The 17,504-nt window shown below is 41.9% G+C and overlaps 2 protein-coding genes and 1 non-coding gene across 3 annotated transcripts in view; 2 read left to right on the top strand and 1 right to left on the bottom strand.

Moving 5' to 3' along the window:
- The window catches only part of XPOT (exportin for tRNA), a 32,737-nt gene extending 21,305 nt beyond the window's left edge, over positions 1-11,432 (bottom strand). Inside the window, exons 1-8 of the mRNA XM_064142252.1 lie at positions 10,941-11,432; positions 7,269-7,402; positions 5,474-5,556; positions 4,359-4,415; positions 2,817-2,886; positions 1,392-1,610; positions 682-866; positions 167-335 (exon numbers count right to left, since the gene is read on the bottom strand). Coding sequence (XP_063998322.1) covers positions 167-335; positions 682-866; positions 1,392-1,610; positions 2,817-2,886; positions 4,359-4,415; positions 5,474-5,556; positions 7,269-7,328 — 843 coding nt within the window. The 5' untranslated portion in view covers positions 7,329-7,402; positions 10,941-11,432. The remainder of the gene's footprint in view (positions 1-166; positions 336-681; positions 867-1,391; positions 1,611-2,816; positions 2,887-4,358; positions 4,416-5,473; positions 5,557-7,268; positions 7,403-10,940) is intronic.
- Positions 11,433-12,366: 934 nt separating this feature from the next.
- RPL18A (ribosomal protein L18a) lies at positions 12,367-16,446 on the top strand. The gene is made up of 5 exons (XM_064142257.1): positions 12,367-12,477; positions 12,931-13,110; positions 13,682-13,811; positions 15,464-15,573; positions 16,304-16,446. Exons 1-5 carry the CDS (start codon positions 12,460-12,462, stop codon positions 16,394-16,396), a joined length of 531 nt encoding a protein of 176 aa, XP_063998327.1. The 5' UTR covers positions 12,367-12,459; the 3' UTR covers positions 16,397-16,446.
- On the top strand, positions 14,635-14,766 carry LOC135175167 (small nucleolar RNA SNORA68). Its single transcript, XR_010302278.1, has one exon. It is a non-coding gene; the product is annotated as a small nucleolar RNA SNORA68 (small nucleolar RNA).
- Positions 16,447-17,504: the final 1,058 nt, after the last annotated feature.

Here is a 17,504-nt window from a genome sequence, read left to right as displayed (position 1 = left end):
ATTAATTTAAGTTTAAAAAAATACAGAAGTGTTTAGTTTTGATGCAAAACTACAACTAATTCTCCCTAATCCGTGTGCTTAGTTTCATCATTTTCTGCTAATTTCCTTATTTAAGAACTGTTGGAAATCTCTAACACATTTCTACAGTAAAAATCAATACACAAACCTGATCAATACTGAAAAGGCCAGCAGATTGCAACACTTGACATAAAGATTCAACCAATTTCGTTTTATCATTTGGGTCCATTCCCTTATTTACAATTTCAAACAAACAATCACAGGCTTCTTCCCGGAGAACTTCCACAGACATGTGACCTAGCAGCATATTTATAAACCTTCAGAAAAAAAAACAAACCAAACCAAGAGATTATTTTTATGTGCACCGAGCAGCATTATAAAGAAGCTTTATATAATTTCTGTGTCCATTTACAATGGTGTATAAGACAGTGTTCAAGTCTATTGCACTGACTAAAACCAGCATTTCACAGATTTTAAGGAGAATCCAGCAAACTCTGTAGAGTCTATTTTGGCCATTACATAAGCTTGTTTTTGTTTTGCCAAGTCAATCACTGTATTAAAAACCCCCAAACTGCAAGCACTGATATATAATTAAAACCCTTTTCCCACAAAAATACAGTCAGCAGTTATTTCTGCAAACATATTCCAACAAAAATCCTTTACCTTTCATTGGCGATCAGGCTCAAATCTATCCAGGATACGTAAGCTCCGACTACTTCAAGGCACTGGCACGTCAGCTCTGAGTTATTATATTGGTAGTTTTGTAAGATTTGGTACCATGATTCCACCAAACTTGGAATGCACTGTTCCCTCATAGTATCTTTTAATAAGGTGTTCCTACGAGCCTCCTATCCACACAGAAAAAATAACTCAATCTTGTCACAGATTAGCATCTTGTCACATCAGCAGCATTTTTGTCCTAGTAAGGTAACTCAGAAACAGAAACCCAAGTGAGCACAATTTGTTCTTGCAAGGAATAAACCAAAAATACTCCAGTTTTAACTCGTTTTTAACATCAGTTAAAGAAAGGCAGACAAGGGAAAAGTCTTCTAGATCATTAAATGGATTTTTGATGTTAGGACTCCTTAAAACATGAACTAGAAGAAATTAACATTTTAAAATGTGTCAGTCAAACATTAAATTGGCTTAACTAGTTTTTATTTGCTAGCTCTTCAAGCAAGAAATAGAATAACTAAAAAGCATGAAATCATGAAAAGCATTAAACAACATATGGCTTTTGGATCTAAACTGCCTGATTTCTCAAGAGGAGAGATGCCATAGGAAAAAAACAAGATCTCTGCAAGTCTTCTGCTCTAATTAAAGAGAACTTTCCAAAAAGTGAAATAAAATGTTAATGAAAAGTAATAACTTGCCTCTGATGTATGAACAACATCCCGGTCTACCAGCTCAGCATCAACAGCCATCAGGATTCTGAGGTACATATCCACACCTCGTGGATTAAGGTCAACCACTGACAAAATATCAAAAAAGAACTTGGGCCATTTTGTGAGATACTCGGTAACAAAAAGCAATGCAAAGACTTGTGCAGCTTTGTTGCGAATAAAAGTCTTCTCAGGCTGGGGATTCAGCATCTGGTAGAAAGAAGACATTTTATTTGTATATTCTCAGAGAAAAATCATATATGCTTGTTATTTCCACACAGAAATTAATGTACTACCTCTCTTCCTGGCAGAGATCAATAGAAAGCCTTATCTTTACAAGGATTTCAAAGGAAATTTGGCTACATTGTAATAAAACAGAGAAAACATCCTCTCTGGGTGACATAGTCCTAAGCCTTTCTCTCAGTGCTAAGACACCAAATGCACTATTCAAAATCTAAAACCTGATTTGTCAAGTTGGTCAAAGTAATAAACAAGAACTTCTAGAAAACAAATTACATTCCTCTTGCAGCTAGCTTCTGTTTGCATTAGATGTTAGCTTTAAGAACAGTACAGAAAGTTTCTAACCCTAAGATCATAACTGGGAATTGAAAAAAAAAAAAGAATACAAAGCTGTTGCTATCAATCTCCCTTTCCTTCCCCTTCTCTATAAAATCCTGCTAAATGGAAAAGCTTGCTGCCAAGAGAAATTGAAAGCATTTTAATCCACTTCACAATTATCTGTTCTTTTTCAAGCTGTACTATAATTCATTGCCTAATGTTTTCTGCAAACAAAGCAACTGTTTTAGTTTCCAGTGCAGAAGTGGAATGGCAACAAGGTAACCGCAAGTATAGGCACAGACTCGTATCAGCATGCTTGATGGTTATGCTGACTGTGCACTCTCGATCTGACCCACACGCTCAGCTACAGTAACTAATTCCACCAGGGAGTAGCCTGTACTTTACCACTCAATATTAACAGAGGAGTGATGCTGTTCATTTGTAAACACCTGCTAATATCATAAGCAGACAGGAGTTAGGCTAGAAGGATGTTAAAAACAGAAGTGCTGCTCCTTCTCCAGACATTCAGGAACATCAGGAATCTGTATCATATCTTTCTAAGGGGAATTTTTTAATCATCTTTATTTCACACAACTGATTGTGCCACAATTGCTCTCCAACATAAGAGTTTCATATTTAGTAGTAAGTTCACAAGCAGAGACCTCCTTACAACAGGTGATTTAAAGAATATCTAAGAAAGATTAGCAAATTAAAACCTTTCCACCATCAGATACTGTCTATCTTTAGGAAGCCATCTTTAAACTGGATGACAGATGAATCATTTAGCCCACACCCAATGCCTTATGTTAGCCTACTTATGACCTGCTATGTAAGACTGCTGTGGAGGGACATACTCACCTGTGCTTGCAGCCATGTTATGAGTGTTTCCCTAATAAGCTGCTGCTGGACTTCAGTAAGTTCAGAGTATCTAAAACAAAACATGATCAAAAGACAACTGCTTCATGACAAATGCAACACTCAGTAAGGCAAAACCTCTTAGCACTGCACATAATGCAAATGAAAGGTTCCGAGAATAGGAATTTACACAGCCATTTGCACATTAAAACTTGATTCAAAGACAAAAATAAGAAAACACACTTTGCTCATAATAATGGATTACATTTTGAAGCACAACTGCATCCTGTATTTGAGTAGGACCTTGAATTTTTAACAGGAAGGCTGCACTATCAGGGACAGGACTTATGACCCTGATAAAAATACACAAGTGACCGTTAGCCATGGTAAGAAGGATGAGACATCTGTATAAGCTCAAACTTGTTTACTACATGGTAAAGACTGTAAGCAGCGAGCACAAGGAAGGCCTTCACTCATCTGACCTACAACATATTTACTATCAGACATAAGTCAAAACACAAATGCAAACAAGTAGTTCTGGCTTTACATCACACATACAGTCTTGGCAAAATTTGACATTATGCCCAGTTCACCTCAAGTGCTACCCACATATGCCCCTTCCCAGGACTAGGTAAGCTGAGAAGACTCTCCTTGCAATAGAGCTGGCTAATGCTTTGGAACAGTCCTTAACAGGAATGATTGCTGAAGGTGACTTCGTTAAGGAGCAGAAAAACGGCAACTCTACTAAAAACACTCGAAAAAAAGGCAGCATCAAAACAAGAGAAAATATCACCTGCAGGAAGTAGATGACAGAAGTGGAACAAGCAGAGGAAGATAGATAATGAGGTAAAAATCAGGTAAGTAAACTCACAGAAAGTCAAGTCTTTATTTGCTCTGATATGTAACTGTGAAAATTAGATGCAAAATACATCTTAGGCCTGACCCACATGCTCAGTGCATTGCAACCAGTAGAAACCTCTGCCATGATGTTTACTTGAACGGATCGAAGGAGTCCAAGGTGTCGAAAAAAAATGAGTAGAATTGTTTAGAACTATGTATTATTTCACAGTATTTTTTTCCTAAGATTATGGTTCTGTGAAAATACCACTCAGTGAAAAGACTACTTTCTCCTAACATCTCCGCCACGGTTACTGAATGAATAGGGCTTTGTTTGAAGTCCAAGACTCTGTACTGAACACGACTGCTGCTTGCAACACTCTTTTCTGCAAAAATGAGTGAGTACAGTGTGAGGCATCAATCTCCAAAATAGAATGGCTACATTTCAAGCAATCCTTGATAACCAGGTCTGTGTTGGGCCACACATAGGTGTTAAACGAGCTAAATAAAGCATTCTGCTTAAAACCCAACTAGTCCTTTCCCAGAAAAGAAGCAAAGAAATACAAGAGAGTTTAATCCACTCCAGAGAACTTTAACTCATCAACCACCCTGAGTTCACAGATACCATTTTTGAGTTTCCTTGCAAACAGAACAAAAAGGGGAAAAAAAAAAGTCTGTATATGGATGGCAGCAAGAAATATTACTCACTTGAACTTAATTTGATGTTCCAGAACTTGAAAGCAAAAGAATTTGATGTGATCATCACTAGAAAAGAAAATTTCTGTTACTGGTAGCAATATGGTACACTTGTCTGGGAACAAAAAGAATTCATCAAACATTACAATCAAATCAAGAAATACTGTGAACCTGGGAAAAAAGGACTCACGCCACTACTTTAGAGTGAGAATGACAAATACCTGAGCAGCTCTTTTGGTAAAAATTTGCAACTGCTAAACTAATATTTATGTTTCATACTATTATTATAGTATTTTTCCGACAGTAAACAACTTGTTAAGCTTTAAGTACCAAACACACAAAACTACAATACCTATTGTATCCTGCCTTTAGTAAAATCTGTCAAGCCTCAACAATACTTCCATTAGCATACTAAGTGCAAGCTGTACATTGTGCCTTGAAGAGCAAAACTAAAGACAGATGTATAGATTAGGAAGGGACATTCCACATGGTATATAATCTATGCAATTTCTCTACCTTATCTACAAATTGTAGCAACCGTAATTTGACAAAGATTAGAAAACACTTCAAATTTCATATGGTTTTGTTAATTACTCTGTCAAAGCATTGATAAGTTAACTACAAAAAAAGCATTATACATCATTGTTGTTTTTCATCATCCCTCAGTTTCCTTCTAACCCAAATTACTCTGATACAACAAGATCTATTATCTGAGATCCAAATACACAACTGTGTAAAAATAGTAGCGAATAAACACATCTTGCATCTTGAAAAATGGGATAGCCTACTGCATAGAGTAGGGGCAAAGAACTACTTCTGAGATCACTGTGTATAAAGTCTATAGTTACTCTACAGGAAATTTTCAGCAATCCTCTCCTTCCCAAAATACAGCACTAGAACTCTATTTCTCCCTGGATTTCATAAAGCAATGGTCTTTAGGATACTAATTTACATTGTTCTTTCTAGAAAGGCATTATACAGAAGCCGCAGATTGACTATGATACTAATAGTATTATGAAGATCATATTAACTTCCAGAAATTTACTGTTGCTTATTAAGCTGTAGAGTTAAAACCAGACCCAAACACATCCCTAATGTTAACAAGCAATGATTCTTATGTACATTACCTGTACATACTCTGAGCTAATGCCTCTGCGCAGACTTGCCAAGCATCCTGAGATATCTTCAGCTGCTCAAAGTAGGCTAATGCCTGCAAACATACAAGTATGTTTCACCTAAAAACCCCCAAACAAATCACTCAGCAAGACATCTTGTTCATAGATGCCCATTTAAACAACTCTCCTTCAGAAAACAAACAGTATTTGGAGGCACCCAAGTATTTATATGGCTCTTTAACTGCGGCAAGAGCATTCCTTTAAATGCTAATATCATAGATACTCATTTCCACTTCACACTCAATATGAAGACTTTTGTTACTTACATAAAGAATTCATAAAAATGTTGAACTTAGAAGAGGCCTCTGGAGCCATGGGCAACTAGAACTTGTTTGCATTTAGATGGAAGTTCATATCCAAGTTAAAATCATTCCACAACTTCTACAGAGAAAGTGATCCAGATTTTTCATTGAAAGGAACTCATTTTGCTGAACCACTTTGGCTGTATTCAACAACTCATGCTCAAGAAACATTCAAACATGGATCACCTGACAACTGTCAGTTTATCAATCTATTACAGAGACTGGAAAAAAGTAACTCAATTATCTAAAATTTGGCTGAAGTTATCAGAATGTCAAACACTGTTTAGGAAACAGTTAACTTCATCTAATTGCTTTAAGATTTACTGTGGCCTGTTATATAAAGTAAAGCAATCTGACAGAGAGATTAGATAAGCTACATTATTTCAATCCAATTCCAACATGTATTTCAAGGGTGTTTTTTAGCTTTGTGTTTTTGTATTAGTACATAAACGTTTCCATTCAAAGTAATTTCCCAAAGTAATTATACAGTGAATTGAAGTAAGTTCTTAAAACAAGGGTTCACTCACTGTACACAGTGGTAGTCTTCTTATACTTAACATTTTTACTACAAAACTGATTTGGTGTCCTTTATATGTTACATCTTACATGATTACTGAAAAGGAAAGCCAGCTAGTACTACAAGCTATTTCTAAATTAGGCAAGCTGCATAGTTAAAAGGTCAATATATCTACAAATTTCAAATTGTACATGGATATTCTATTAACAGAACACTGTAGATCAGCTATATCCATTGTTTAAAAAAAACCAAACACAACAAATCCTCAGAACCAACAGGTTTAACAAGTTACAAACTACATTTTTAACTTTCTTAAACATTGTAGGATTTGTGATACGAACACAAAATCAAGGTACTAAGATCTTAATTTCTGAAAGATTTTACTGGAGGTTATCTTGTAGATTCTTATCTGAATCATGAGCATCTCTCTTTTACAGAGTAGGTAACTGTGAGGTATCACAATTACTTTAACCTACTTTATGCCAATATAAGCTTCACTAGAATTAAAAACCCCACACATTTCATTACAAGATACTAAAGGTAGGTAATCCATTCAAACAAACTCGCCTCATCTAAGAATGAAAAAGGCAATTGCAACCAATTAATTCGTTATTCAGTGGCTGGTTTTTTATTCTATGAGAATCTAGGTAAGGAGCTGAGCAACAAGCACAAGGAACTGAAAGGATTGACAAAGTCAGACCCCAGAAAAATAAGTTCTATGCAACTTAAGAGTAATTTAACAGAGTTGGTAACAGATGACATTCAGCTTACGTGACTGCAATATGATTATGTTTTCCACTACAAACTCTAAAGTATCAGTTCCAAAAACAAACCCCCAAAACTCTAAATCCCCAAGAAACTCTAAGACTTTAATACTGAAACAGCACATTCCCATTATTAGAGAAAAAAAATCAAGTTAATTACATACTCTTTGTCTGAAGTCCGCATCAGCATTTGGGTTTAGCCCTAAAAGGGCTTGTTCGTCCATCTCTATCGCTATATTCTTTGTTTCCTACTCCTAACTGGCTTGCCCACTTCTTCTAGAAGGGAAACTATGATCATCTGCAAACAGAAAAACTTTATTTGCTCAGCAGAACAACAAAAATTAAAAGCAGGACAGCAATAACCACAGAAATTTGCCCAGAAATCTTGAACACACAGTAAGTACTCTACCAGAACATGAATGTGCACACTGACACAGACAGCAGTACACTGTCTTCTTATCGACTTTTAGTAGTACTCAACTTCCTAGTAAAGGAAATTTGAAGTGTCTCCCAATTGCAATTCTCTTGAAAAGAGCTAGTATCATCCCATTAACAAAGAAATGGCATGATGTGTGCTGTTCAACTGAGTGGCCTGAACTCAAATTTCGAGCACGCAGAGATTTCAGCAAGATATGACATAGGCATAAATCTGCTACACGAGTGATAGACCGCTGTATATTTTTTTCAACCACAAACTTCACAACTGAAAATAAATTTTGTACTCCTCTCTAACATCCTTAAGATGCTTCTCAACCCATTTACAAAGCATTTCCCCCGAGGGAGGACAAAGCCATTAGGAGGTCTTTCTTCTAAAGCAAGCACAGAAGTGTCTTAGAAATTAACCACAAAACACATCATACTGAGTTGTTAACAGTTTTCTGTTCTTACTAATGGGTGCTGATTTACTAGCAATGATTTTTTATTCAGAAGATTCAGTGCAAAATTAAGAAGCATGACAGAAAAATGTTCCACAATGCTCCAGTAAAACACAATTTTTTTTTTTAAAACTCTTTGTCCAATACTAGAATGATGTTAAACAGCAAGAGGTGACAAAAATCCACCTGTCCTTCAAAGTCTCAGCCAGTGCATGGTAATATAGTTAATTAGGCCTGAAATAAGGCCTTGTTGTGCAAGTATGTGGGACGCAGAGGAAGGAAGATAGGCAAGACTGAAGAGATGAAAGGAGCAGTAGTTTGACTCTGCTTACATACCTATAGGTAGAGGCAGACCTGCCAGTATTATGTCTTGTGTGTGTTCTACTGCTTACCCTCACCCATTGGAAGAAATAAGAGAAAGGTGGCACAGTGACAACTGACATGAAGATGCCCGAAGAGCCCAGAATTTAACACGGTAATAGGCATTTCTGCAACACTCACAACAGAGTATGCTATTTGAAAATGCATTGTGACAAGCACTTTAGTAAGTAAAATTTAGTTCATACCAAAAAAAAAAAAAAAAAGGCAAGTTGTGGCAGTACAGAAACCAGAAACTCTGGAACAAAGCGAGGTCTTGTGGCAAAACAAGCTTCGCTCACTGCCTTATGACACACAGCAACCCTGTTCAGGGTCAAAACCTTTAGGGATTAAAGTTGCTTTGCTGAGTCTTCTCTCTCTCTGTGTCCCCAGCTTGTTTTCCCCATAACCTACATCCAAACTAGCCAGATTAAAAGAAAAGTGAAATGTAGTGAAGAAAATCATTCCCTTTTTTTTCCTTACACCATCTTTGACTTAGAGTCTGGTGCAGAGTTCTACAAGTGGAACTGCTTAATATACAGAGGCATATTTTGCCATATTTTCCTACTGCTATCACTACACTGTCTGCCCAAATGGTAGTAACCTTCTACATCTGGGTGACAAGTTTTATTGTTAAAAACAACCTGCCTCAAACATGTATTCTCTTCACTTATCTAACAGCGTATCAACCAGTTCTGCTAATTTTGTGTGTGACACATAAAATTTCACCTTCTACTATAAATCCTTTCCTAAGGCTTTCAGCTTGATTAGCCAAAGCTGTAAGACAATTAATGAGATACAGACCAAGCCTTTTGAGAAAGCTAAAAAAAAATAGCTTCTCATGCTACACGGTTTAAGCAGGTAGCTTTTCCACCACAAATCTATTTTACCAACTAGCTACACTTCAAAAGCAAAAACTGAGCTGCAATTTTAATAGTACTTGCAGTATACAAATCCATGGCAAGATATATTCAGCTATAACATTATGTCATTAAACCAAGATTTATTTAAAAAAAAAGTAACATTATTAACATGCAACTGTGTAGAAAGTACTGTCTGATTCAAGTAAAGATGCTTTCTTTTGTTAAGCAGTACACTATGGTGAAAGGCAGTCTGATCTCACTGTAGTTAGGACTAAAGTCTCTTATCAATAAAGTCATACAAGTATACATATCTCTCACCAGAATAGTTTATTTCACGTATTACATACTGATAAATAAATGCATTTGATAGTAGAGACCATTTTCACACTGGAAAGCAGAAAAAACCACGCAGTCACACTTCAAATGAAGAATATTGCCCAGTTTAACAATTCTAACACTGTGAAACTAACGTTGGTCTGGTTATACCCTAATAATAAAAGCATTCAGAGCATCTTAACTGCGTGCCAATCACGGAAACAATTAGCAATTAAAGAATACTTCATTTACAGCTCTCATCTTAGGTATTTACAAGACTGTGTTCGGGCACGGAGAATCTGTGACATGCTTCATTTTAATTCCCTCGAGTTTTCTCTCTAATAGAACAAAGAGAGTAAAAGGTCGTCATTGACATTCTGTTTTGATGTCTGTTTTGCATGCTGCAAACCCTGAGCCTATTTACAGACTCCGAGACTCTAGAGTCTTTACACTGACATAACATGTGGTTAAACAGCTGTGTAATTATAGTTACTTCAAGAACTTTTCAAATGAAGTAGAAAGGGTTTTTTTCCTGAACATGACCTACTAGGTCTTCATTCAGGAACGTTCTTACCGGCCAGGAATTCCCTGTGAAGAGCAAAGCCTCCTTGCTCCCTCCCAAACTTGGTCAAAGAGGCCAGCCTCCTCTCATCGAGAGCCAACACCACTACTGCGTGGCTCAGTCGCGGACGGAGATCAGGCATTCACACCCCACCGCGTCCAGATCTGCGGCGAAGACACCGGGGCTGCAGCTTAGCCCCTTGCCGTGGCCGCTGCGGAGTGACAAAGCATTCACCCTGCGGCGTGCGGCCGCTGCGGGGCCCAGCGGCGGCTGTCCCGCGACGGGACAGAGGGGAAAGCGCCGTAATGAAGCACGCCGAGCGCAGTGAAATATGGAGGTGCGGGAGAGGCCACTCCCCTCACGTTGCTGCCTCAGGGCTCACGGTTACTTCCTTCCCCCACTGGAGCCATAACGGAGGATGGCTATCGAGGCAGGTCCCGCAGCACGCGAATATAACCGCACCACAAGCTACAACGTGTATTAGAAGAGAAAAATCCCAATATATATGGAGCGGCCACACGCACGCACCCCCACCGGGTCACGGAGAACCGTCTGACTGCGGCACCTCCCCGCTTTCCTAGCGGAGGAGTCGGCGGCCGAGGCTGCGGCGTCTCTCTGGCTTCCCCAGAGCCTCACAACTGCGGCGGAGGCGGCGCCGAACTGACTAAAACCGGCCGGGTGACTCGAGAGAGATCGCCGCCGCCAACTCAGCGGCGATGCCCGCGGGGACCCACAGCACCCCATCCCCACCGCTCAGACGCCACGGCCCCCACCAACGGCCGAGGATGCCCAGCCCCCGCTCCACCACAGCTGAGCTGACACCCCGCGCTGCGCGGCGCGTCGCGTCCCCGTCCCCCCCGTTACCTTCCCAGTCACTCCATCAAAGCTTCAGTGCCGCCACGAGCGCAGCGAGCTGGCCAGGGCAGGCCGCGCCGCCTCGGCAGGCGGCGTGAGGAGGAAGACGCCCAAGGGAGGCGCCACGGCTCTCGCGCGTGCGGAGCGGCCCCCGCGCCTCGGGAAGGAGAGCTGCCCACGCCCCCCAGCGGGACTACAGCTCCCAGTGTGCCCCACGCTGCCCTGCCGCCGTGCCGCCCGGCCGCGCTCACCATCCCTTTCTGCCGAGGCGGCCAGCCGGGGAGGACGCCGGGAGGTAGCCCTTTCCCGGTCCCACCGCATCCCAGGAGCCGTGCTCCAGCGCCTTTGCGCGGCGTACAGCTTCCCTGCCCGTGCGGTTCATCGGTGCTATCAACACTCCGCGACACTGCATCAGTTGCATCGATTTAATAAACTGGGACTAGCTCGCCCCCCAAACCCAACCCGTGATGCTTTATAATCACCAGCAGTAGGGCGGTGTGTGTGTGTGGGGGGGGGGGGGGGGGGGGGGGGGGGGGGGGGAGAAGCCTGGCCGTACTGACGGCGAGAGCTCCTCAGTCACGACGGGAATGACTTGCACAAGGAGAGATCCAAGCTCACATGCTGCAAGAGCATCGAGAGAGGCTTGTCTGAGATGAGTAACGTGTCTGACGTTTGCAAACGTGACATCGGTCTCTTTCACAAGCTGCTCGGCAATGAAGCAATGTGTACGGGGGATTGCGTGTCGAAACGCATGCGTGTCGGCACAACCACGCTTACAGAAAAAAAACCCTATCACTCAAACCTAACCCCCAGAAAAGCCCTAAGGCTGAATGCAAATTACTGTAGCAATAAGACGCAGCGATTTACAAAATCGTAACAGTGGCGTCAGCCACGTAGTATCTTTCAAGGCGAAACCCTTTACACCTTGGGACGATGGCAGCTGCTCTGCTCACGGGAGTGCAAGCACCCGGGCCAGCCGTAAATAAGAGTGTCCCATCCAACTGAGTGTGGGATCCACTGGGGCAACCTCGCGGTAGCAAATAATCCCGATCTCACATGACACTGCGGGTGACAGAAGGTCCCCTGGCGCCCAGCTACCGTCCCAAGAGGGAATGTGGTGCTAGCTGCCTCCACCTGGGACATCCCTGCCATGTTCTCCGCGGCAACGCTAGGAGTGCCGGTGGGATGCGAAGTCACGCACAGCCAAGCCTCTTTGTACCGCTATTGGGACCACACGGATCCGCGGCTGCGACGATGAGAAGAAAATCCCGCAGCACGACCCCCGCGCTGCTACTCCCACAGGCCGGGCGCGGACCCCGCCACGCCACCCCGGCCAGCCCAGCCAGCCCAGCCCCCGACGCCGCCGGTGGCGCAGGGAGGTTGCTGGCTGCTGCCTCCAATCGCGCTCGTCTCCCAGCCGAAGGGCGGAGAGCACCGCGGGGCGGGGGCGCCTTCCGGCGGGCGGCCGACGGGAGGCGGCGCTGCACGTGGCCTTTCCTTTCTTCCGGGCCGGAGAGAAGGCAGCGCCATGAAGGCATCAGGCACCGTGAGTAAAGGCCGGCGCTCGGGGGCACAGCCGAGACCAGGACTAAGATCGAGCCTAAAGAAGGCGTTAGGAGGGTGTCAGTGCGGGTTTGTGATGCCTGGGGATGATCCCTGCGCGCCCAAGCGGCCCTGCTCGGCCCTGCCCGGCCCTGAGGGGCGCGAGTGCCCAATATGGCGGCGGCGCCGTTCCTGCAGATACGCCTGAGGAGGCCGCGCCGCTCGGTGCAGGGCGCCGTGACTGGAGTCCGGCACAGCTGCACTTGCGAGGCGGTCCGCCTGGGCCGGTGTCTGTTCCCTTTCCCTTGGGTTGGCCTGTTCCTGCTGCAGTGTTCACACGCGGAGCAGTAGTGCCTTCCGCGGAGTCGGCCCGTGGCGGGGATGTGTCAGTCTGTGGTTGAGATGGGTCCGCGGAGGGTCTCACGCTGCCGGCGGCTTGTCTCTCGTTTCTCTCCAGCTGCGGGAATATAAAGTGGTCGGGCGGTGCCTGCCCACGCCGAAATGCAGGACCCCACCTCTCTACCGCATGCGGATCTTCGCGCCGAACCATGTTGTTGCCAAGTCCCGGTTCTGGTACTTCGTTTCTCAGCTTAAGAAGATGAAGAAATCTTCGGGAGAGATTGTGTACTGTGGCCAGGTGCGGGCTTAAAAATCTAAGAAAGGGGGAGATCCGTAGAGGATTCCAATTCCTATCTGTGGGAGGAATTAATGTGAAGTGCTGTCATTGAGGATAAGTTTGAAAGACAGTTATCCTTCTGTTGCTGTGAACCAGTGTGACAAATGCGGGTTTTTCAAAGTGGCAATACATGTCCAGTAAACAAAAATAATCTTATTTCTCAGCACTTCAAGATACGAACTATGCCACTAATTAGTGCTGCTCTCTGCTTGTTATGTTGGGGAAAATACCTCTTAAAAGTCATATGGACGTTTGTAATCCTTGGAAGGTAGATACTTGTGTGCTTACTGTCTTCATTGGTGCTTGAAGGATATTCTTTAGAACTGAAATCCTATGTATATTTTTATTTTTGTGTTGAATTACTAAAACGTCTCACTCTGAATTACCAGGAATTGAAAGTAGTGATATTGGTGTGGCAAAAGAGAGAAAATAGTTGGTTTATACTACAAAATGTACCATGTTTTCATTATAGCTTTAAACCAATGCTGATGTACTATCTCTGACTGCCTTTGTGCTCTTGTGTAATTCCCAGGTGTATGAGAAGTCCCCTCTGCGGGTAAAAAATTTTGGTATTTGGTTGCGCTATGATTCTCGTAGTGGAACTCACAACATGTACAGGGAGTACAGGGATTTGACTACGGCTGGTGCTGTCACTCAGTGCTGTAAGTACATGCAACTGTAAGAGGTATAAAGTCATAGAACCAGTATGTAAACCCAAGATTAAGTCTTAAACTGTGCTTGAAGCATGCTGACATGATCAATGATAAAATAACTGAAACACTGGAAATAGGGAGACTTAACCAGAGAAGTCCACAAAATCATAAAGGTTGGAATAGACCTCTTAAGAAGTCAAACCAATGACCCGACACTACCATGACCACTAAACCAAGTGCCAAAGTGCCATATCTACACGTTTTTTTTAACATCTCCGGGAACAGTGACTCAGCCATCTCCAAGGGCAGCTTGTTTCAGTGCCTGACAACTTCTGAACTAAACCTCCACTGCTTCAAATTGAGGCAGTTTCCTCTTGTCCTATTGCTCATTACTTGAGGGAAGAAACCAATACTCACCTCACTGCTTATGGATGATGTATGTGGTATCTTATTCATTACCATTCTCTAAACACCTTATCTGTCTGAAAATATTCCCACTTCATTTTGGCATGACTTTCTGCAATTCTCATAAGGACTTTGTTATACAGACAGTTTCATGACGTTTTAGGTGCTGTATACATATCTTGCACTATATTGTTTTAGAATAATGGGAAGAATATTTCAGGTATTATGTGGAAAGTACTAGCATCTGTCCTTTGGAAAATTAATTAAAAGAAAAACCTAAGAATCTTGCTCCAAGTCTCAATATCACAGTTCAGGGAGAATTAAAGTTTGTCTTGATTTCAGTCTACTCATGAAGTACTTGAGGGTACACCATTTGTACAGCTGATGATGTTGGTACTTGAATCCCAAAGTGTTACAGACATTACAGAATGCACATAAAAACCCAAAGAATACTGTTCTCAATAACAATATTCTTGTCATGTGTGCAAATATTAAATGTATCTTGTCGCCTTTCAAAAGCTGAAGTGCTGTTGAAAGTGAAATTTAAGGTTCTACATGAATTTCTGTAATTCCCAGTAATTAACATACTTACTGAAGGGCTAACTTAAGAGACAACCAAAACTTAATTTGTTGTGATACAATGACTTTGACAACTATTTTCAAGAATACTTCTGAAAGGTAAGTTTTTGATAGGTATGTTACATCTTCGTAGGAAACATTTCATGCACAATAGTATTTCAACAGACATCTCTTCTGAAACTGAACATCGTGATTTGAATGCAATGATTTTCACAGCTGCAGGGAGGACTTTTCAGGTAGCTTATTTACAGATGGCTTAATTATGTGAGATGAATATCAATTCACATATCTGTCAATTTTAAGAGAAGTAAAGCTGACTTCAGATCTGACCTTTACTTGGATCTTCCCTTTGAAATTTTTTTGAAGTTTCAGTGTTTATTCTGAATCACACTTTTATTGGGAAAAAAACCTACATAGTCCTACATAAATTACTTGTGTATGTTTGTATCTTGAAACTGAGCAAGAAGAATAAGGTGGCACTTTGGAAGAATTTGATGATGAGCCACAGGAGGAGTTTGCTGTTGCATGTTGGTTACGTGATACTTCTGCCATCGCTTTAGAGTTGCTCAGAAATTTTAAATTGTAGATAGTACTAAAACATTGCCTGAAAAGATAGTAGTAAGATTTTTTTTTAATCAGCTTTTAAGTTTCATTTTTACTGTATTCTCTTGTTACAGACCGTGATATGGGAGCTCGTCATCGTGCCCGTGCTCACTCCATTCAGATCATGAAAGTGGAGCAAATAGCTGCAAGCAAGTGCCGTAGACCAGCGGTTAAGCAGTTTCATGTAAGTGAATTGCAGTGGCTGCTGGATGTCAGTCTGATACTGGACTGGAAGTGGGGAGCTGTCCTGTCTGGTACAGGTTTGGTTTGCAGGCAAAAATAGGGAACCAAATTGTACGGGCGTACAATTAAGTTACATTATGTTCAAGGCTTTTAATGCTGGGAACTAAAAGTCAAATCAGTACAAACGTGTTACATTGCAGAAAATTTGCCTTTAACTAGTTAAAGTATTGCAGAACTAAGGTATCTCTTGGCTTCTGTGAAGAGGAGGCTCAGGGGTGACCTTATTGCTGTCTACAACTACCTGAGGGGTGGTTGTGGCCGGGAAGAGGTTGCTCTCTTCTCTCAGGTGGCCAGCACCAGAACGAGAAGACACAGCCTCAGGCTGCGCCAGGGGAGATTTAGGCTGGAGGTGAGGAGAAAGTTCTTCACTGAGAGAGTCATTGGACACTGGAATGGGCTGCCCGGGGAGGTGGTGGAGTCGCCATCCCTGGGGCTGTTCAAGGCAAGATTGGACATGGCACTTGGTGCCATGGTCTAGCCTTGAGCTCTGTGGTAAAGGGTTGGACTTGATGATCTGTGAGGTCTCTTCCAACCCTGATGATACTGTGATACTGTGATGTCTGATCTGTGGATGCATTAATTCTCTAGTTCATGCTTGAATATAGCTTGGCTGTTTATATAAAAATATTTTCTGTTGTTCATATAATAAACATTGAAACTTTTTTTTGCAGGATTCTAAAATCAAGTTCCCTCTGCCACACAGAGTTCTGCGTCGCCAGCACAAACCACGTTTCACCACCAAGAGACCAAATACTTTCTTTTAAATACAAAAACGTGCTGTCAACTCTGTGTTGTAATAAAGGTCTTATTTGAACCTTTGACTCGGGGTTGTCTTTTGGAAACAGCATCCTGAATGCCTAGGAGTGCCCTTTTCTACTCTTATTTTCTCTAAACTATAGGCAGCCTACAACTTACAAGTATGGGTGCATTGAAGCAGATGAATGTTTCAGCTGCTAGCTTATGTTACCAAAACATTCCATCAATAAAAGTTTTACCAGATCAGGATAAGTCTTTTATCAAGTATCTATAAAGTCTTTATTTTTTTGCTTTGTCCCTTAAGCATGCTAAATAAATAGTTGAATTCAGGAAGAAGGTGCCTTTCTCTGTATGCGCAACTCAAACTTGTCAGCTGTAAAAGTTTTGTCACTTCAGTTAAGCCACTTGGAAGTTTTAAGCATTTAAAGTCAAGACGTTTGTTCTGAACCTTTCAACTATGTTGCATGCGATTCTGAATTAACTCTTGCATGCATACAGAGATGCCAGCACCCAGAAATGAAAAGTAATGAAGGGCTGGGCATTGTCTCTGATACCAGTTTTTATAACCAAAACTAATTCTTAGACTACGCTGTTTTCCAGTACGATGCTACTGCAAGAAACTGTCACACACACTGTATAGTGAAGGTAAGTTGAAAAGGCTTCAGTTAAAACTGTCTTTTGCATGTGGTTATTTTAAACTGCAGTCTTGAGTGTTTCCTAGAAGAGACAGGCAACCAGTGTAACTAGTATATAGGTCTTGCCCAGAGTTAGAACTGATGCTGAGTTTTGTGTTGATGTCAGCTTAAAAACAAACGCAGGGGCAAAGAGAGAGCAGGTAAATACTGTCTAGAGGGGAAACCAGGAATTTTTTAGTTCTGGAGTGGGAGAGCTAGAATTCAGCCTGGAGAAGCTATCCTCTATAGGATTAAATTGCAAGATATGTTACTTAGGAGCCTTTTAATTGAAAGAACAGTTCAGCGTGAAAGTCATCTTAAGATTATTAAAAAGCACTGTGGCAGAGTCGAGGCGAGCTCGTTGCAGGAACCAGTGCCAGCATGGCCAACCTGAAAACCAGAGTGCACTAGGGAGCTGCCTGGCCCATGAGCAGGTAGCCCA

Source organism: Pogoniulus pusillus, chromosome 4, assembly GCF_015220805.1.
Source record: "Pogoniulus pusillus isolate bPogPus1 chromosome 4, bPogPus1.pri, whole genome shotgun sequence".
Lineage (NCBI taxonomy): Eukaryota > Metazoa > Chordata > Aves > Piciformes > Lybiidae > Pogoniulus > Pogoniulus pusillus.
The sequence above is the reverse complement of the archived record's forward strand: the minus strand, read 5'-3'. Positions and strand labels throughout refer to the sequence as shown.